The sequence below is a fragment of the Pleurotus ostreatus genome, assembly GCF_014466165.1.
Source record: "Pleurotus ostreatus strain PC9 chromosome Unknown scaffold_1, whole genome shotgun sequence".
Taxonomy (NCBI): Eukaryota; Fungi; Basidiomycota; class Agaricomycetes; order Agaricales; family Pleurotaceae; genus Pleurotus; species Pleurotus ostreatus.
This window is the reverse complement of record NW_023503156.1, coordinates 3,257,314-3,276,787: the sequence shown is the minus strand read 5'-3', so window position 1 is coordinate 3,276,787 and position 19,474 is coordinate 3,257,314. Positions and strand designations below refer to the sequence as shown.

Below are 19,474 nucleotides of genomic sequence, written 5' to 3'. Positions count from 1 at the left end.
ACAGACTCTGCCATGACTGCGCACGATGTTCGGCTCAGGGACCCAAGGACGCTGACCTCGCTGCCAGAAATACTGTCCTGTCTGTCGGCGTACCAGTCGGAGGAAGCTGATCTCTCCAGCAGCCTCTCGGATTTGCTGTCTGCCCGCGACCCCATCATCAATTCATTGGCACGGCTGACGACGCTCGTGCCCCTCATCGACGACCTTCATGGCGAGGCAGCTCTGCTCGCGAACAAGGTCTCACAAACTGCGCAGACTGCGGAGCGCGTCGGCGGTCGCGTTCGTTCCCTGGATGAAGAAATGAAACGAATACGCGAGGCCTCAGATCGCGTCGGCCAGGTCGTGGAATTGAAGGTCAGTGCGTTGCATGACGTTCTGCTGCTTCGCCTTGTTAAATGGATTTAAAGTCGTCCCTATCAGCGTTGCAAGCGTCCATAGAAGCCCAGGACTGGGATTCGGCGACTAGACACTGTGCTCGCGCTATGACTCTTCCGCCTGAAGTGATCGGTGGTCCCTTTGCGGAGCAGGCAGTTGTTCGTCCGTGGCGATCATACCCTTGCTACTATTCTGCTGATCTGTTTCTCTAGCCTACATCTGAAAGTCATTTACCCCCGGCACAAACTTTGCAAGAGGCACGCGAGCATCTGCTGCGCGTATTCCGTCAGCAATTCAAGCAGGCATCTGAATCACGCGATTCTGCTGTAACAAGCCGTTTCTTCAAGCTATTCCCTGCCATAGGATGGGAAGTCGAAGGACTGGAAGTATATGCCGCGTTTGTTGTTGATTTAGTACGCGTACGGCCTCCGGCCTCAGCGAAAAGCGAGTTACTCTCAACGCCTATCAAAATATTATAGATAACTAATAAAACCCCGCAGCTTCCTCGCCAATGTACTACATAACGGCACTGACTGCCCTCTACGAAAGCGTCGCAATGATCGTCGATCAGCATCAGCCTGTAGTTGAGAAATACTACGGAGCCGGTAAAATGATCCCTGTGGTAGAGAAACTCTTGGATGAATGCGACCGTGTAACAAAGATGCTTCTAGACGGATGGGAAGGAGAGCGACGCATCAAACGACATGTACGGCCCTTCGCTGCAAGGTGTTCTCATGCTAATTCGTCAATCATAGTTAAACGATGTCGCTACCCATCCACTAAGCTCCGCTAATGGCAGAAGGGTGATGATACAGCCAGAACAAGACGACGTCGACCCCCGAGAAATAGACAAGTTGCTGACGGAAATCGCCAGCATGAGCGGCCGATGGCACCTCTTTTGTAGATTCCTCCGTCGAACCCTCGTAGGTGTCCTTCCATACCGACTAAATTCCCACTTATCGTCTGTCGCCACCCGTCTCCTTCAGGACGACGCTAGTGATTCCGACTCCGGAAAGGAAGGAGACACGAACATTCATACCGACGCAGAAGCCATGCGCTGTATTCAAAAGTCCGGGTCCAACAAGTTATTTATGGAGCTTCTAAGCACTTGTTACATGCCAATGGAAGTCTGGTATCTCCGTAGCGTCGTTGAAAAGGTACCGTTCCCCCATGCCAGCCCCAGCCCCTATTCTCCAACCATGCATTAGACTAACTAGCCCGTTCCCGTTATAGGCCCATCGGCTCTCAAGCCGCGACTTGAGCCAGGGACCAACATCGACAACCACCCCCGATGATGTCTTTTATGTTCTCAAAGTAGTTCTATCACGCTTGCTTTCAACCGGCTCTCTCGCCACGGTCGAGAAGACCACCAACCAACTTAGAGATGTTATGGAACAAGACTATGCTGGCGGCATCAAGAAGAAGCTTGATGATGTATATCGGCCTTCAGCTAGTTCAGGCAATCGGGGTGAAAGGGCGGAGGCTGAAAATCGAATATCGTTCATTGTAAGTACCTTGTTGTAGCCGTTGTCTGCCAGGCTAAGTGAGTGATAGACATTCTTGAACGACCTCGACATATCAACGTCTCATGTAGAACGGTTGATCAAAGGTATCCAAGACTCACCTATCGTAGCCCAGCACTTTGTCGGAGAAAATCAACCGTTAGTGAAGAGCTACCTGTCTTCTTTTGCTGGCGTAGGCAACAAGTTCACATCTATCCTCCGAGTAACTCACAACCCTATGCTACACTTCCATATGCAAGGTACTGATAGCGCTTCATAGCTCGGCGTTGAACAACTCTTCAATCAGCTCATTCGGCCCAAGCTGCGCACTTTCCTAGTGGATATATACCGAGATGTCTCGTACGTTCTCGATGACAACAACTACGCCGCTGCCGAATACCAAGATGTAGTCCGAAAGAAATTCATCAAGTCATGGGAAGGTTTCATGGAAGCATACAAAGTTCGTTTCTATTTGCTTTTTCCAAGAATCGAAGAATTGAAGGGGAAAACAGGAATCGTTTACTGAGCATAACTATCGCATGTTCTTTGGCTTGATGCTAGATGTCTTGTTGCGACCATGGGAGAAGTTGATTACGGGCCTCCAGTTCAACGAAGTGAGTCGGCCTTCCATCCCGATCCCGAGTCGATTCTGTAATTTCTGCATAGCTTGGTGCCATCCGCTTCGATCGCGACCTCCGATCGATCACAACATATCTTGCCTCACAGACTGCGTTCGGCGATGCACGCGAGAAATTCGTTCGTCTCCAACAGATATCGACGCTTCTGAACCTCGATAGTGTAAGCTTGCGTCCCCTTATAAAATTCTCAAGATTAATATGGTACATGGATATATAGGAAGAAGATGTAGACGAGTTCTATAACGGGTCTGGGATCACCTGGAAACTCAGTGCGCAGGAAGCACGGGCCGTAGTTGCGCTCAAGGTTTAGATGATGGTCATGTTAGCCTCTCCGAAGAGCATCCAGTCGTGCTTGTAACGAATCTTCGTCAGACATGCCGCCTCCGCCCACATTGTTTCCCTGGCCACCCGCAGCCGCAGCTGAACCCGCCGGCGCGCCCCCTACTGCTTCGCCCAGGGCCACTGGTTGTCTGGAAGCAACCGATGTTGCCGTTGCGAGCCCAGTCGGTGCATCAGTAAGCTGTTGTTGCTTGTATTGTATCATTATGCCGAGGTAGAATAATATGGACACATACCTGCTGGGCCAGACTGACGCCAATCTCATCCAAGACCTCCTTCAAAACCTTATCGCCCTCTTCTTCCTCATCTTCTTCGTCCTCCATCACATCATCCACAGCATCCGACATCATTTCTTCCTTCATGTCCATCATAGAGCTTTCCTTCTCGAATTCATTCATGATGCGTTGTATTGATGGTAGGTTGAGGCCACGATTCATACTTGCCATTGCCTAGTAGTGAGCGATGTTAATTATAATCCGTAAAGTATGGATACGATCACGTACTCGAGTTGCACCACGCATGGCGTCCGCCATTTGTTGATTGCTGCGAAGTGTTTGTATGCGTAAGCCCACTGCCTGCAGCTGAGTGCGCATCTGGTAGAACTTCTGAACATATCGCCTTGTCCGAATCAAGTCTTTGGCCATGACTTTGCATGCATTCTACAAACGATGGCAGTTGTCGTTGGGTCCAAGGCACATGGGATTGTGTACGTGCATACCATCTGGCCTGCTTTTGCGCTCTTCTTGATATCCATCATGAGCTTCTTCTCGCTCTGCTCGAGCTTTGCCCGTTCGCGATCGAGTTCGCGTTGTGCTTTGGCGAGAGACCGCTGATGCTGTCGCAGCCTTTCAGCGGGGGTCACTGTTCGGCCAAAGAGCGTTTCCTGGATGTATCATCAGGCCTTTAAAGTAGCAGAGAGACGGAGGCGGGGCTAGGGCTTACTATGAGATTCATGGTCGATGGGCAAGCGTGGAGTGGCGCAGTAGCTCAACTGCTGTTGGCCGACTCAGGGGCTGCGCTTCTTCCTGGACCATGCTTCATCTCGGAGTCCAGTGTTCGCTTGAATCCTGCAACACCGTCGATTTCCTTCCAATTCTCTGTCAATGCAACAGATACTTTTGCAGAGACCATATACAGCCAGATGCCCACCCATGTGCTGCGGCTAGCCCAAATAACGACACCAATCACAGAGTCCCAAACTGTGAGAAGCTGGCTCGATGTGATTTCAAGAAATGTCAGAAACCTAGTCTTGAGGCCTTTATGGCCAGTATATCCAATCCAGAGGACTCCAGCAGGATCAGGGCAGTCTGTGAGCATTGTTCTTTGGCGTTCTGCGCAGAGTGAGCTTGGATTTAAGGATGCACCACCATATTGCTGCTGATCCGAATTTGAATAGGCACCGACACCCGAAATCGCATTCTTGTTCGCCGCCTCTTGTTCAAGGGGAACCAAAGAATAAAGCGGCTCTGAAATTGCTAGAAAAACATTTCCCCTCGACCAACACCGCACCGTCGTCCTTTCGCCGCACAGCACCCAAAATACCCACCGATCCCGCTAAATTAGCCAAATATCAGAAAGTCGAAATGATGAAGCTACGGCACCACGCTAAACCCGGTGATCCTTCCAAATCTAACGGAGACGTCCCTGTGGGTGACCGTTTACACGTTAAAGTCAGTGTCGGGACATGCTCGGACGAGAAATCTCTCTGGTTTACAAAGGTCGGTGCATGAAAATGGTGTGATGCGTATTGTTGAACCGCTGCTAGAACGTCACCACTGGGAAGGCATTAGATTGCCTTGTCAAACAATTCAGCCTCTCCCGACCTACGGCTGTTAATCCACTACGGCTCTATCTCAGGGCTCTCGCTGATCCAGGCACGCTCACCGAGCTACCCAACGACAAACCATTATCACTTCTAGTCACTGATGGCTCCAGCCTATTCATTACAAGCACCCATATTTAAGCTTCTGGCATTCAACTTCACTGGCTAAGATAGTGGATTCTAGAGCAAGCGCGTAAACGAGCGGCACCCTGCTCGGGCGTCAGATCACGCTGAGCTTCTGCCATCAACTCAAATCTAGTCTGCGGTTTAAGACGTGGCCCAGAACATTCACGTAATAACTTACCCGACCAAGAACTTGCGAACACTCGCGCTGCGAAGCAACGGTGGCGCGAAGTGCAAGTGCAAGTGGGCTACATCATCCTGTGCATCCGGGACAGGGCGCTGGTGGATCCCCATGGAATACGCAAAGGAGCAGCTGAAAAGGTTGTCATATACGATCGTGGCGCTCGAAAGTATATCCGCGAAGCTGGTTATCTCAGCATCTGTCAAATCTGCGATGGACGGAATATGGCGAGTGTATGGAAGAACTGGAGCATACGCCATTAGCTGGGTTCATAGACTAATGATGTTTACTGCTACCTAGTAGCTCGAACGGCCATGTAGCCCACCATGGCACCAAGGCGACCCAGTGCTGGTTCTTCATGACGACCCGACCTTCTTCAGCCATCTTAACTTCAACGTGGGCGTACTCGCAAAGCATGCACGCCCGCCCTGCTGAAGATGTTAGTAGTTGAATATTGTATCGCGCTACGGGGGACAAACGGACCGTCGGGCCCTCGAGGAGCATCAACAGATGGCTTGTTGGTCAGTGAATATTGGCGCAGTGCCGCAAGCTCCTTCGATGGTATAGTGGGGACTGCCGAGGTAGACCATGTTTGCCCGTGTGGATGAGGATTCGAACAGCCCATCATTGATCCCTTATTCTAGAAATGCGTTATTAACATTACAGAGCATTTGCATCTCCATCCCGACGAACCTCAAATATCTGAACATATCTGATACCTTCTTGTCTCCCGCGACGATTATAGATTTCATCCCATGCTTGCACAATCTTCTCTATCTCCTGCACAGAGAGCTGCGCAAGGGTGAGGTTGTGTTGTGGATGGAATACTAGGACATCGCAAGCCCCATGGACTGGTTGCGTTGTTAAGAGTGGATGCGGTGATTTAGGCGCCTCAGGTAGAGGTAGAGGTAGTAGTGCCGCAAAATCGTTATCGAATATATAGGTGTCCTCGAACTTGGGATTCTGCTCGCCATTTGACCGCGTGTTTCCGGGACACAGGTAGCATTTATCATCATATACTGGGAGCGTCGTCGTTTGCGGAGGTTCCACTTGTCCCAACCACGGCCGTTTGGTTCTGTGTGGTGAGACTAAGATGTACTCGTCTAAGAGTGGATTATCTGTGATATGAGATGTCAGCAGTTGGCCCAACCTTGGCAACGCGGGGGCGTACACCGGCGATGAGGGTGAGTTGAAGGATCGAATTCAGCCATCGTTCCCAATCAAGTGTTAGTAATTGTCATCTTATGAGGCACTGAGGAGGCCCGGCCGGAGACGATAACCCGTTGTACCGCATGGCGGAATTGGCGGAAATAGAACGAGTCGGTAATGTATTCACTAGAAACTTGAATAGGATATGATACAATCATGATTGATTACAATATGGGTATAGATAGATCCACGTGTGTAACGGTAGATTTGAGATCAGGATGCGACAGTCGCTGGCTTGAACTTGCTTCGGCGAACGCTCGTTGCTGCCGATGGTGGTTTAGTAGAGGAAGATGGGCCGGCGTATTCAAATCGCGATGCATCTATTTGAGCGGGCCTTACCGTCCGCGCAGATTCAGTATCTAAGCGAAAGTGCTGTGTCATGGTGTACCCACCTGCTCCGCGCTGGGTCCCCTCGTATGAGTTGCAGCATTTCCTTTCCATAGCTTTGGTATCTAGCATCTGCGAGACTCGCGAGGTCTTCGGGATCAGAATACAACTCCTGTAGCGCATCTTTGACTACGTCCTTGAAACCCTGCTCGTCTGAAAACGTTCAATCCGCGGGTCAGACTTTGTAAATACCAATGCTTAAGACAATCGTACCTTGAGGCCGAATAACAGCTAAAAGTTCAAGGATTTGTTCATCGACTCTATCTAAGACATTTCTCTCAACCATCTGTGATTGCTGCATCAGAAGGCAAGACTTCAGTGAGTAAGGAGAAGCAGATAATACCTCTTCGCGACGGGTTCGCAACTTGCCATACAACATAGAGGGATCTGACTCTTCTGTGAATTCGGTGATTGCCACTGGGGTAACGACTGGGCGGGCTGGCGCCTTGTTTTTACGCGGGCTGCCCTGTACTGCAGGAGCCTTCTTTCTGTTCGTAGGGACAAGGTCTTCGTCGTCGTAATCTTCAATGGAGTCGTCCAAGTACATGTCAATAGGTTCCTCGACAGCTACAGTTTTGCTCGTTGACGAAGTCGGCTTCATTGACTTGCTGAGGGTACGTTGCTTTTTTGCCGTCTTGGTCGTGTGCCCGTTCTCGTCTGATGTCGGGGCTCGGTATGATAGTGATAGTGACTTCTCGCCACTGAGGAAAGCGTCAGCTTGTGATCCACGCTACATTTGCCCAGTGAGCAATACCAAAGATGGGAGAGTATCCGAAACACTCACTCTCAAGTAGATTGTGTTCCATCCCTGAGAATTCAAGACGTATTTCAGTGTGAGTCCACTCTCAGCGACAAGCGCTGCGACCAATTGGTCGCGTAGCATTGCATTCATGTCTTGCCCGGCACCGTACAAAGGATGTCTGTCGTGCCCCTTGGCTTTGACCCCGGCGCTGCGACTGCCTCGGAAGACCTCTAATATCTGTGCTTGTGTGACATTGTCTTTTTCCAGGTCTTCGACGAGTCGTATCATATCTTTGGCATACTTTGATACGTCTTCGGTGATAATAGCGCCGCCTTCACTGCAGTTATCGCACAGTTTTCCGCAGTTTCGAGGATCGAAATCTTCATCGAAATATCGCAGAATCTGCGTGCGACGACACTGCGCTCCGTTCATGCAAAATCGGGCGACCATATAAACGCCTTCTATCTGATGCTCCAGCGTCTCGGGAGAAGGTGGTTGATTGTCGTTACCTCGCTTTATCATGTTTGCGAGTTGGTTAGCGTCATTCCAAGCCCAATCTGGGTCGAGTTAATACAACGAAGTTGGTAATTTGGTGAATGCATCCTCACAGAGAAGACAATCTGCCGGAAGACCATCACGACCAGCGCGACCAGTTTCTTGATAGTAACTGCGAGGGTGTTACTTTATGCTCACGAATACAAACAAACTTACGTACCCTTCCAGTGACTTGGGCATACTGTGGTGAATTACAAATCGAACTACATAGCCGTTGAATGTCAGTGGCCAATGAATGCCTCAGAAGCATTGTTATACTTACCGTCGGCTTTATCTACACCCATTCCGAAGGCAATCTACGCAGTGCAGAGTAAGTACAGTACCAGCACGAGATCTGACAGGGACTTACGGTCGCGACCATAATCAAACACTTCCCGCTCTGCCATTGTTGTTGGACCTCTTCCTTCTCCGACGTCGGCAACTGAGCATGATAATGTCTTGCCTTCAGTCCATACGTCTCCCTCAGAGTCTTAGCCACGTCCTCGCATGTCTTGCGAGCTAAACAGTAAATGATCCCCGTGTGGTTTGCATGCTTCTCTTGAATAAACTCTACCATGGGCGCCAGAATACTTCCTTTCCTCCTCTCGACAATGTACTTTAAATTCTTGCGATTGAAAGATTGGACTAACTTCACGCAGCCTTCGATCTTCAGGCGCGATATGATGTCGTTGACAGAGCCCTGATTTGCTGTGGCGGTGAGAGCCATGATAGGAACATCTGGATATTCCTCCCGCAACACATGCAGACCGGTGTACTGTTACGGTGGGTAAATATTGAAATTTCGTGACAATAAAAAAAGGAAGGGAACGACGAACCGCTTCCCTGAAATCCCGACCCCAAGTAGATATGCAATGTGCTTCATCAATAACAAACCGTGCCAAATTGCCTGAACGATATAGCTCTGCCAGGACAGACTTTGTGGCGCCATTCAATTGCAGTTTCTCGGGTGTCACATAGACGAGTTTGGGCTTCCGGCTACTTCTGAGGAGGCGAAGAACTTCGGAAGTCTGGTCGCCCGAATCTGAGGTCCACTGAACAGTGGAGATGCCTTTGGCCTTCAACGCATTTACTTGATCGGATATCAGAGCCAGCAAGGGCGATACCACGAATGTAACCCCCCGCGTCGCTCCCTTCTCGCAGATAGCAGGAAGTTGGTAGCATAGACTCTTGCCGCCTCCAGTGGGCATGAGGACGAACACATCCTTTCCAGCTAAGGTAGCATTTATAGCCTCCAGTTGGTTCTGGCGAAAGCTTTGCAAGTTGAAGACCCCTCTCAGCTTGGCCATTACTTCGTCGCTCCCCGACAAAGCTCCTTCCTTAGCCAAGGCCGGGATAAGTTCAATGTCGGGCTCAAGCATGCTTTCATCGATGTCCGGCATGGATGCCCATAACTGCTCTTCACCGAAAGTGGGCTGGCACACCAGCTGTGTGCTCGGGGGTCTTTGTGAACTGCAGGGGAGAGAGTCTTCGCTGTCATCAACATCAATGACTTCTCGTGAGACATAAGTAGAAGGTCCTGCCTGGGGGGCAGATTGGTGAAGGGGTGCAGATGGGGCTGGTCGACTAGGGGTGCTTGTGGCTACGTGCTGGCGATCTTTGAGGACTTGCTTTATGGCCGCAATCCGGTTCTCCACTATTTGTCTATAACCACAGTGTTACTCTTGAGAAATAGCATGGTTACTGAGCTGACGTACTTCATCTCTTCGAGCAATACGATATCTGCATCCGCGTCATCGCCTTCTCCTCGATGGTATTTGACCATGGACTCCGTTCGTCTCTGCCGTTCTTCCATGTTATATACCAGAAGGGAATTCAAGCGTGCCATTGAGTGCTACCAGCGTGTTATCAGATTTTATGTGCGCGTCAGGCGATTGCTACTCACCAGGGCTAGATCGGGATACTTGTCAGTAACTGGGTTGAATGGTCTGGTATCTGCCGTTCCAGATAGCGGTGGCATTGGAAAGTCCCGGTCAAGCCTGGCCCAAGGACTACTCTCCTCTTGACGAGGGATATCGAGGTGGATCGGGAAAACGGTCTCCTTGGCTTTTCCCTTAGGCCGCTGTGGGCTCGTGAATGGCGCGGTTTGATTCTCTTTATCCTCCCCTTGCTTCCGGCGTTTAGGCAGAGGTGAATCCTCTGAAGTGAAAGATGGATCGGAAGAGGAACGCTTCACACTCCGTGAGGATGGTGTTGAAGGATTGGAGTCGCTTGATACGCAGACTACTTGCGTTACAACCCTCGACCTAGTGGTATCCACTGACAAGGACGTATTTGGTGTATTTCTGCCGAACCCCGGTGTAGAGAACGACGGAAGCGTCTTCTTAGCTGAAACAATAATGAATGAGGCATCAGTGAGAGGAAAACGAGCGGCTTACAAGCTGAGTTCGTGGTCAATGAGATTGGCGCAGGCTTAAACCGCGAAGTCTAGGGAAAGGCCGTCGTTAGTGGCATTTACTTGACGCGACTCAACGGAAACACATACGCCATTTCTGGGCTGCGACAGGGCTAGAGTGGGATTCAACGGAGGTCGATAGCTGGTTCCTGTGTGGCGAAGGACCTCGTCTAGATTTGTCCGTACGCGATCGGACATGAGGAGATGGTGGTAGCAGACAAAGACCGGCGACGAGGTGAGCTTGCAAGAAGGCTAAGCGCCGGGCACCAAATTGGTACACACTGTACACGTGATCGTGTCAGGCGTGACTTTCGGTCGCGTCTGTTTCGCTCAGAGATTCGGATTCAACGTTCACCGCGACCACCGCCGCCAACATGGCGAAGGGAATATTTCCGCAGATGAGTATACCGGATATTATTGCCGCTCTTTCCAGCTGGGGTCTCTCCGTCAGTCAGGAACAGCTCCTGCGACCTACAGCTGAGTTTGTTGAAGGCATCTACTACGCTTTCCTCCAACTCGTTACCGGCCTCAACCACGACATACTGCGAGAACCCGTTCAGAACGCGTTATCCGTTGTCGGAGAGACGGTGAGTCCCTTAGGCGGTATCAGCGGGATTTTGAAACTATAATCCCCGAAGGATCTCTATGTCTCTGCTGTTACCCACAACGCGCTCCTCTACCATATGTGAGCACTTGTTGTTGAGTGCACCCAAATTGATTTTTCTCTAACTCACCATGGACCAAGGTCACGATTTGCGCAATCTGCTCGTGTCGAAGATTTCAGCGCGAAGGACTTGTGTCAGCCAGAGCGGGACCGTACCCTAGTTCTTCTTTCCGCATTCATCAACTTCATCAAGTTCACAGAACAATGGTGCAACCCCTTTATCAAGGAGCTGCGCGATGGTTCACAGAAGATAACGGAGGAACGCCAAATTGTCGCGCGTGAGTTGGTTGACATACAAGCAAAGGTTTCTATATTGAAGTGAGCGTGGAAGCAGTCTTCCCTCGTTAAATCTAGCCAACCCATTGCTTTTGATAGAGCCAAAATTGCAGACGATGAACCCAGATGCGAACAGCTGCGAAAAGAGAATGCCGCCCTCCGCGCGAGAATGATAGCAACCAAAGAAATGCAGACTGCTGCCGTCCAAGAGGTAGAGAAACTCAAAGCAGAGAAGACAACCCTCATCAAACGCAAAGTAAGTGTCTCTCAAGTCATTCAGGATATGTGCTTGACTCTGATGTACGTGATGAACTAGGAAGCTTTGAATAACGAGGTATCAACAGTATCAGAATCTATTTCTCGGACCCGGTCGCGAATCGTGCAATCCCCTGAACGCATCAAACGTACCATCGTCGTGATGGGTTCCACGGCCCAAGAGGATCGCAGAACAGCCTCGATGCTTGAAGCCAAAGTCCGGGACCTTCAAACTAAAATCAATGCCCTCCTAAACATAGAAAAGGTGCATCAACTGTGAGATTATACGATATCCCTTCTCAAGTCACCTATCAGGATCTGCGCGGATGTGTCGAACAACTACAAATCATCGAGAAGGAGGTCGGGTCTCTCGAAGAATCTCAGAAGGAGTTGGCCGACCTGAAAGACCATCTTGAGTCGAAACATATCGAGCGGAACGAGCTTACCCTGAAGCAAGAGGTACTGTTGCGTTGGTCATCATCGACTATGGGCTTCTAATATTAATCTTCCAACAGCGCGTCGAGAAGCAACTATCAAACGCACGCGAGAAGCTTGAGCGTGCCCAGAGATATACGGAGGATAAAAAGCACACGAGCCAAAAGACGATCGACCGTCTCCAGCGAGAATACGACGAAATGGCGATCGAGCGACGTGATAACGATCGCCAAGTGGAGGAATACCGAGGAGAGGCCGACAACTTGGAGCTTAAGGTCTGTCCTACTTCATTCCTACAACTCGTGGTGTGCTTAACATGCAAATAGATGGCAGAGCACCTGAAAGCTAGCCAGGCCGAACTGCAAGAATTGTTGACCGAATACTGGAAGCTGAGGCACGAAACAGGTTGGCACTTGCTTACTTCGCGCCATACCATACAAGTACGCTGACAATCTGCAGACGTGTACATGGAAACTCTCGCGAACAAGTTGAATATGACGATCTCTGACACATGAGCTTATGGCCCGTAACTTCTGTTTTGAGAACTTAATTAGTATTAGAAACAGAGGTTATTAATGAATATAGTATGTACAACAGCTTACGTCCAAGTTATTCTACTGTACGACACTCTTCCGACGACGGCCATGAGCCTGAGGTTGAGTCCTGCATTCGGGACAGAACCACTTGCCCTCGATTTCCTGGGTCACACCGACGCACGACCAATGAAACTGAAATTCCTTGATTAGCACGCAAGCCGCAACAGCGACTTCATTGATACTCACCCATTCATATTTGCAGTGCTCGCCATCGCACGCGATCATCTACAATCTGTTAGCATCAGTCTCCGCCACGAGTCTGGAAGTTGGCTTACAGCATCTTCCTTCGAACCTTGGCAAAGGCAGTACACGTCCTCGTCGTCGTTTGGAGGTTTCGGAGGTAAGATTTTGAGTGATCGGGTCTCGCGCCGACGCGGTTCCGCTCCCACTAAACCTTGAGCTTCCGTAACCTTGGGCTGTCCCTTCGGCCTCCCTCTCCGTCTTTTACCAGGAGCATTTGTTGTTACCCCAAGCACCATCCCTTCGTCGTCTTGCAACGGCAAAGGAGCCTCTCCTTCTTCCTCGTCGCTGATCTCTACATGGGTCATCCTCGACCAACGAGGAACGGCGGCCAAATCAGGGAGAATGACTGGTGCAAGACTGGTGCCGGAATGAGAGCCAAGAGAGATAGCAGCTTCTTGCTCCTTGATAGCTTGGTCTATTTGACGGATCTGCCTGTCTATCTATGTATTCATAGTAAGTTAAGTTGCGTCGCCAGATAGACAGACAACATACTGAGTCACATGCTGCCTGAGCAAGGTTGACCTTCTCTTCAGACGCGCTCGAGAGGTCTTCGGCTAGTCTAGCAATGTGCGAAAGGAGTTCCCTCGTTGTTCGCGCCTCCATTCCGTTTGAGATAGGAGACTGGCTGTTAGGAGACGATGAGGGAGTATCGTCGTCCTTGTGGCTCAAGCGGGGAGATGTTGATTCTGCCTGGAGGTTCTCTGGCGCTTTGGAACGGGCTATTTCCCTTCTCTTGCGAATATAAAGCTGCAAGGTGGGCAAGAGATTCGACGTGTGACCTATGAAACTAATGTCTTAGGATTCGACTTGGCATGAACAAGTTCAAGCTTACCTTTGGCTTGCTGATCTAGTTCGCGCATGAGAGTAAACTGTCTGTGCAACGTCAATGGCAGCTGCTCAATCGCTGGACACGATGAGGGGAGGTCATTGAGTTGAGAAGAACGCGCGCATACCTTCATAATGCTCCTCCCTGAACGCATCCCAGATCATTTGTTCCTTGTCGACGTTCTCCGCGTTCTCGCCGCGGTCGTCTGATTCGTGCCCATCGACGACGACGTCGCGCTCGTCGTCTTGAGTGTGGCGCTGAGATCTAAGGCTTCTTCTTGTCGACATTCCGTGATGAAGGGCAGGTGGTGCTTACATAAGGCAATATGTGCACCGCCTCGCCTTATATAAAAAGTTGGAATCAATAAACCGGGCGCGCAGCTTTTCTTCCTCCAACCTCGACGATCACCGCTTTTCTCTTTTCCTTCACTTTCCAGTTTTACGAGTAATCAATCATGTCCATGGAAGACGAAGTCGCTGCCTTGGTTGGTTCTCTTCAAAATGTCTCACTTGCAGGTCCTTTTCTGATCTCGCCCATCATATAGGTTATCGACAATGGATCTGGCATGTGCAAGGCTGGCTGTACGTAGATTCTACACCCTCTTTTGACTGCGTTCGCTGATCTCGCTTCTTTGCAGTTGCTGGTGCATATTACATCCTTTATGTGCTAAAATCGAAATGACTGACTTTGCGTAGGTGACGACGCTCCCCGTGCTGTTTTCCCGTAAGTTGACGCGCAGTTGCTGCACAACTCGGCGGCTGACCGTTCTCATAAGTTCAATCGTCGGTCGCCCGCGTCACCAAGGTGTGATGGTCGGTATGGGGCAGAAGGATTCTTATGTTGGGTGCGTCTATCATTCTTATCTATACAGCTTCATTTCCAATACCGCCACCCAGTGATGAGGCCCAATCCAAGCGTGGTATCCTTACCTTGAAATATCCCATCGAGCATGGTATCGTCACTAACTGGGACGATATGGAGAAGATCTGGCATCACACTTTCTACAACGAACTTCGTGTCGCCCCCGAAGAGCACCCCGTTCTCCTCACTGAGGCTCCCCTCAACCCCAAGGCCAACCGAGAGAAGATGACCCAGATCATGTTCGAGACATTCAACGCACCCGCCTTCTACGTCGCCATCCAAGCCGTCCTCTCTCTCTATGCTTCCGGTCGTACAACCGGTATCGTCCTCGACTCTGGTGATGGTGTCACCCACACCGTCCCCATCTATGAAGGTTTCTCCTTGCCTCACGCTATCCTCCGTCTCGATCTTGCTGGTCGTGACCTTACCGATTTCTTGATCAAGAATTTGATGGAGCGAGGATACCCCTTCACCACCACGGCCGAGCGTGAAATCGTTAGAGATATCAAGGAGAAGTTGTGCTACGTTGCCTTGGATTTCGAACAGGAATTACAAACTGCCGCCCAATCATCCGCCCTGGAGAAGAGCTACGAACTGCCCGATGGACAAGTCATCACCATCGGTAACGAGCGGTAAGCCTACTAAGACACGAAGTCGCTGCATCAGTCTCATTTTCTTGGGTCAGATTCCGTGCCCCCGAGGCCCTCTTCCAACCCGCCTTCCTTGGTCTTGAAGCTGCTGGTATCCACGAGACAACGTAGGTATATTTTACGTTTCTATTTTACTTTATCGCTTAACAAGCCCTTACTTAATAGATACAACTCCATCTTCAAGTGTGATCTTGATATCCGTCGCGATCTCTACGGAAACGTCGTCCTCTCTGGTGGTACTACCATGTTCCCCGGCATTGCTGACCGCATGCAGAAGGAGTTGACCGCCTTGTCGCCTTCAAGCATGAAGGTCAAGATCGTCGCCCCCCCTGAGCGAAAGTACTCCGTCTGGATTGGTGGTTCTATCTTGGCCTCCCTCAGCACCTTCCAGAATCTTTGGTGTTCTAAGCAAGAATACGACGAGTCAGGCCCTGCTATTGTTCATCGCAGTACGTATCTATCCCCTTCTGCTCATGAAGGTGATGTTGAGATGGAGTCGCAGAGTGCTTCTAAATGCCGTTATTGGAGTAATGAAAATCGGCGGTTAGAGTTGGATGATGGGATGGATTGGGCAGAGGTGCTCGACGGAAGAAGTTCTTTACATCAACGAATAATGTCTATTCATGTGGATTCTATACACTTTTGTTTCACGACCATGGGACGAGCTTGATCTGTTGACACGTCGGTTCATCGACAGCGTCGACGATAAACTCAGATCTGACCGATCCGTGACCTACTGCTTCAATAGTGCGTAGCGCAGCCGTGGAATCGGCCGAACTCCCGGTATGTCGCGAAGCAGCGACCTGGTATTCGTACAAGATGCTGAAGATCGCTAAGTGATGCCCAGGATCGATTACTGATTGCATTCAGCACAAATTCACGAAGTGCTTCCTGCGCGTAGCGTACTCATATCTTTCACAGAAAGATGGAAAGACAGTGCGAAAATCACGTCTCCCAAAGACCTTGGCTGCTGCCAAATCAACGCCCTGAGGCCTTGTAGTAAATCTGGCAGAGAAAAGCGGAATCATGGGACATCCTTATCGGGCCGCGCTCCAAGCTTTGAAGTTCAAAAGGCAAATTGACCCCCCACTCGCTTTTAGCGCCCAGGCCCAAAGAGGCATCTCACTTACTATATTTGGTATCACCAGGTTGGAATGACCGCCGATTCTCCTACAAAGGCCCGTGAGCACAATTGTTGAGACCAGGACTGTCACTGATCGAAGAATAATAATCGTCAAGATCCACAGATAACTGTCAAAGGATATGCGTTGTGAGCGTCCATTGTACAAGCCATCCCGGGGCCTGGTCTTATCGATCGCTGCAAGTCTACGGAGATTTGACTTCGAGGTGAATACGCTAACCAATATCGGGAACAAGAGAAATCTATACGCACCAACGTTGGCAACAAATATTCCGTTAGGAAAACAGCAAGATAGAATATGATTTCTCTGTGATTTACCCTCTACCCTCAATGCATTCCCACCACACATAAAATCATCATACGAAAAGCCCAAGGCAGCATCTCGAGCCTAGGTATTCGAGCGTGCAGCGTAGTGCACGTATTTTTTATTCACATTTCACTTGGATACATACAACATTACCGGTAATATATATCGCTCCTTTACATCTGATCTCGATTTTTGGATCTTACAGCACCTTCTCCACCATCCCGACACCCTCGCTCTCCAGGAGCTTCCTAATTGGATCACAGATCTCCTTCGTATATGGTGCTTGCACTCCCGGGGTGTTCAGCACGCCGTCGAGCACAAGTTGGGTTGCAATACCACAAGGGAGGCCAACAGTGAGAGCCATGGCTGAATGTCCACTCGGGATGCCATATGCCTCCAGCGTCGAGGTAAGGATATCCTGAAGTCAAATTACTCGTTATTACGATCCAGAGACACGCTATGCAGAAATGAGAGCGCCCATACCTCTTTTCCATCAGCCCACTCGACGTAGAACTTGTGTTGCAACATGACTAGGTCGCGTTCCCCCTCATCGTACTTCATCAATCTCTCCAATTGTGCGCAGAGTGTATCCAGGAGATTCCCTGCTCGGGGCGTCACTTTCTCAGTGGAGAACAGTCCAATCCAGCGCAGTCCAGAAATGATACGGCTAGCTTCAGCGTCATCGGGGAAGCTGCACTTGCTCTTGATCTGCGCGATCAGAGTCCTACAAAACACCATACAGCGTCAGAGGTCACATTCGTGGGAGAGAAGTCTAAAGCGGGGGCACGTACGTTTCATCGCTTGTAGATGTGTTTACCGTCTTTTGCGTCACTTCAGCCCAAGTCAGGCCTTCCTTCAACCAATCCTTCTCCCCAGCATCCAACCATCCGAGCTCAACCAAGGCCTTGATAAACTCAGGGAACCCCTGGTACCTCAAGGTGCCCCTGACGACAGTCTCTGCCTCAGGGATATTGTACCATTCCTTGAACGGAACGGAGTTCCTGTTTGGGTACGCGACGAAAGCGTACGCTGGGTTGATGTAGTATGGCTTAGCGTACTTCATGAGGTCTGTACCGGTGATGTCGAGTTGTTGGGAGGAGGAGAGGTAAGAGGCAGAGTTGAGGAGGGCGAGGAGGACGCCTCGAGATGACCAGGAGAATTTGTACCCAAGGGGGTTATCAGAGCATTCAGGCGCAGGAAGTCCACCGCAGTAAGAAAGGAATTGCTTGACCTAGAAGGAACGGCCACGATCAGCACCACGGTGCACAGCAAGTAAAGATAGTGCTACTCGCCTTTCCACCCTTGGCATGTACCTCACCGATAGTCTTCACGGCGTACAGGTGATCGATACCAGGATCCAAACCGATCTCATTGAGGACTACGATACCGGCTTCCCTCGCTGCAGCATCGAGCTCGCGCATGGCGGGGGACACGTAACTGGTGGTCACTACATGTGTCTTCCCTTTGATGGCAGCCTTGATGACATCGGCGTGGTGTGTGTAGGGAATCAGTGAGATGACGATATCGTGCGCGGCCACGGCGGCTTCGAGAGCGGCGGCATCGGTAGCATTAAGGGTAATTGCTGTCGTTCCTGGAAGGCCCTCGGCGAGCTTCTTCGCGTTCTCAATCGTGCGACACGCTAAAATGATTGAGTTTCATTGAAGTTGAATGTACTGGTGGGAACACTGTTAGGCTTACCAATGGTGAGTTCGTTATGAGGGTCTCGAACGATGTACTCGGCACATGGACGAGCAACGAAACCACTACCAAGGAGAAGGACCTTCCTCTTAGGTTTTGTCAAGTTGGCCGCTAGCGCGGCATGGCCGAAGAGAGGAAGGACATTCTTCCCCTCTTCAAGGATCGCCCGCCCGAACTCAGGCAACACGAATGCCGCTTTGTGGATCTCAGCATTGTAGTACCTCGTTCCCTTGACTTCCCGTACCGGGACCTTCAGGTCACGGCTAGGGTCTTTGGAACACATCGTGAATCCAATTTGCCCCGAAGGGTAGGTAGGGATAGTGGTATACGCGTATTCACAGACAGGGAAGATAGATTTGGTGGTGGCGCGCAGCTCGGTTATCAGGGGGAGGTGCAACCACAGGCATTCTCCTTGGGTGGAGATGGAACCACCTGGTGTAAGGGCATCATGGAGGAGCTGGAAATACGGCTTTTGGAAGAGAGACTCGGCTGGCCCAACTGGATCGGATGAATCAGTAACAATTACGTCGTAGGTAGCTTCGTTCTCGGCGAGGAATTTGAAGCCGTCCCCAATGTGAACGCGAACTTTGGGGGAGCTGAGGAGCGCGGACATGTGTGGAAGGTATTGCTTAGAGACACGTACAACGGCCTGAAGGATGGTTCAGTGTCAAATGAACCACAACGGCGGAGGCGATATACCTCATCGATGTCACAGAGGACGACCTCTTCGACGGTATCGTGCTTGAGGACCTCGCGAACGACGCCCCCGTCGCCACCGCCGATAACGAGAACCTTCTTAGGGTTGGGATGACTCGCAAGTGGCAAATGCGCTATCATCTCTTGATAACTAGATGCTCATTGGTGAGCCTGACATAGTAATCTGAATTTGACATGTACTCACGAGAATTCATCCCTCTCTGTGCATTGGATGACACCGTCTAGCACAAGGACATTTCCATAGGTCTCGGATTCGAAGACCAGAACATCCTGGTAAAGGGACTGTTCGACATGCAGAATCTTGTTTACTTTAAGGCTCATCGCCTGGCCTTGCCATTGCGAGGAGATCTCTCTGAACCAGCCCTCTACCAGATGAAATCAGCCAAGTTTTTGGCAGGGTAGGCGACTCTGACAGACCTCTAATGGATTTGTGTGCAAGGGGCGCCATATTATTTGACTGGTGATTGTCGAAGTTGAAGCTTGACCGTTTGAATGGCCGAGTCGAGTAAGTTTTCAAGCAACCCCTGTCTGCGATCTAAA

General features: G+C 50.4%; 8 protein-coding genes across 8 annotated transcripts; 4 read left to right on the top strand and 4 right to left on the bottom strand.

The window, feature by feature from the left end:
* Positions 1 to 12: 12 nt before the first annotated feature.
* PC9H_001211 (uncharacterized protein) lies at positions 13 to 2,825 on the top strand (the record flags this gene model as incomplete). Its single annotated transcript, XM_036770862.1, has 12 exons — positions 13 to 354; positions 408 to 533; positions 588 to 819; positions 876 to 1,081; positions 1,131 to 1,298; positions 1,362 to 1,532; positions 1,609 to 1,881; positions 1,930 to 2,100; positions 2,158 to 2,337; positions 2,390 to 2,491; positions 2,544 to 2,675; positions 2,733 to 2,825. The coding sequence occupies 12 exons, from the start codon at positions 13 to 15 to the stop codon at positions 2,823 to 2,825; spliced, it is 2,196 nt and encodes a 731-aa protein (XP_036636707.1).
* A 12-nt stretch (positions 2,826 to 2,837) lies between these two features.
* DID4 (ESCRT-III subunit protein did4) lies at positions 2,838 to 3,808 on the bottom strand (the record flags this gene model as incomplete). The annotated part of the gene is made up of 5 exons (XM_036770861.1): positions 2,838 to 3,035; positions 3,091 to 3,303; positions 3,358 to 3,513; positions 3,573 to 3,737; positions 3,797 to 3,808. The coding sequence occupies 5 exons, from the start codon at positions 3,806 to 3,808 to the stop codon at positions 2,838 to 2,840; spliced, it is 744 nt and encodes a 247-aa protein (XP_036636706.1).
* Positions 3,809 to 3,886: 78 nt separating this feature from the next.
* On the top strand, positions 3,887 to 4,817 carry PC9H_001209 (uncharacterized protein; the record flags this gene model as incomplete). Its single annotated transcript, XM_036770860.1, has 3 exons — positions 3,887 to 4,194; positions 4,251 to 4,572; positions 4,620 to 4,817. The coding sequence occupies 3 exons, from the start codon at positions 3,887 to 3,889 to the stop codon at positions 4,815 to 4,817; spliced, it is 828 nt and encodes a 275-aa protein (XP_036636705.1).
* A 17-nt stretch (positions 4,818 to 4,834) lies between these two features.
* GAL7 (galactose-1-phosphate uridyl transferase) lies at positions 4,835 to 6,191 on the bottom strand (the record flags this gene model as incomplete). Its single annotated transcript, XM_036770859.1, has 6 exons — positions 4,835 to 4,931; positions 4,981 to 5,224; positions 5,277 to 5,411; positions 5,464 to 5,620; positions 5,674 to 6,098; positions 6,152 to 6,191. The coding sequence occupies 6 exons, from the start codon at positions 6,189 to 6,191 to the stop codon at positions 4,835 to 4,837; spliced, it is 1,098 nt and encodes a 365-aa protein (XP_036636704.1).
* Positions 6,192 to 10,639: 4,448 nt separating this feature from the next.
* NUF2 (kinetochore-associated Ndc80 complex subunit nuf2) lies at positions 10,640 to 12,410 on the top strand (the record flags this gene model as incomplete). The annotated part of the gene is made up of 9 exons (XM_036770858.1): positions 10,640 to 10,852; positions 10,904 to 10,950; positions 11,011 to 11,247; positions 11,305 to 11,461; positions 11,522 to 11,725; positions 11,776 to 11,919; positions 11,976 to 12,170; positions 12,222 to 12,300; positions 12,355 to 12,410. The coding sequence occupies 9 exons, from the start codon at positions 10,640 to 10,642 to the stop codon at positions 12,408 to 12,410; spliced, it is 1,332 nt and encodes a 443-aa protein (XP_036636703.1).
* Positions 12,411 to 12,509: 99 nt separating this feature from the next.
* On the bottom strand, positions 12,510 to 13,847 carry PC9H_001206 (uncharacterized protein; the record flags this gene model as incomplete). Its single annotated transcript, XM_036770857.1, has 6 exons — positions 12,510 to 12,623; positions 12,678 to 12,716; positions 12,767 to 13,174; positions 13,227 to 13,513; positions 13,567 to 13,638; positions 13,688 to 13,847. The coding sequence occupies 6 exons, from the start codon at positions 13,845 to 13,847 to the stop codon at positions 12,510 to 12,512; spliced, it is 1,080 nt and encodes a 359-aa protein (XP_036636702.1).
* Positions 13,848 to 14,014: 167 nt separating this feature from the next.
* Positions 14,015 to 15,741, top strand: ACT1_1 (actin; the record flags this gene model as incomplete). Its single annotated transcript, XM_036770856.1, has 8 exons — positions 14,015 to 14,044; positions 14,105 to 14,141; positions 14,198 to 14,203; positions 14,256 to 14,283; positions 14,336 to 14,404; positions 14,457 to 15,053; positions 15,107 to 15,178; positions 15,237 to 15,741. The coding sequence occupies 8 exons, from the start codon at positions 14,015 to 14,017 to the stop codon at positions 15,739 to 15,741; spliced, it is 1,344 nt and encodes a 447-aa protein (XP_036636701.1).
* Positions 15,742 to 16,718: 977 nt separating this feature from the next.
* On the bottom strand, positions 16,719 to 19,382 carry PC9H_001204 (uncharacterized protein; the record flags this gene model as incomplete). Its single annotated transcript, XM_036770855.1, has 8 exons — positions 16,719 to 16,937; positions 17,003 to 17,243; positions 17,311 to 17,750; positions 17,833 to 18,158; positions 18,218 to 18,866; positions 18,917 to 19,064; positions 19,119 to 19,299; positions 19,352 to 19,382. 8 exons carry the CDS (start codon positions 19,380 to 19,382, stop codon positions 16,719 to 16,721), a joined length of 2,235 nt encoding a protein of 744 aa, XP_036636700.1.
* Between the last annotated feature and the right edge of the window lie 92 nt (positions 19,383 to 19,474).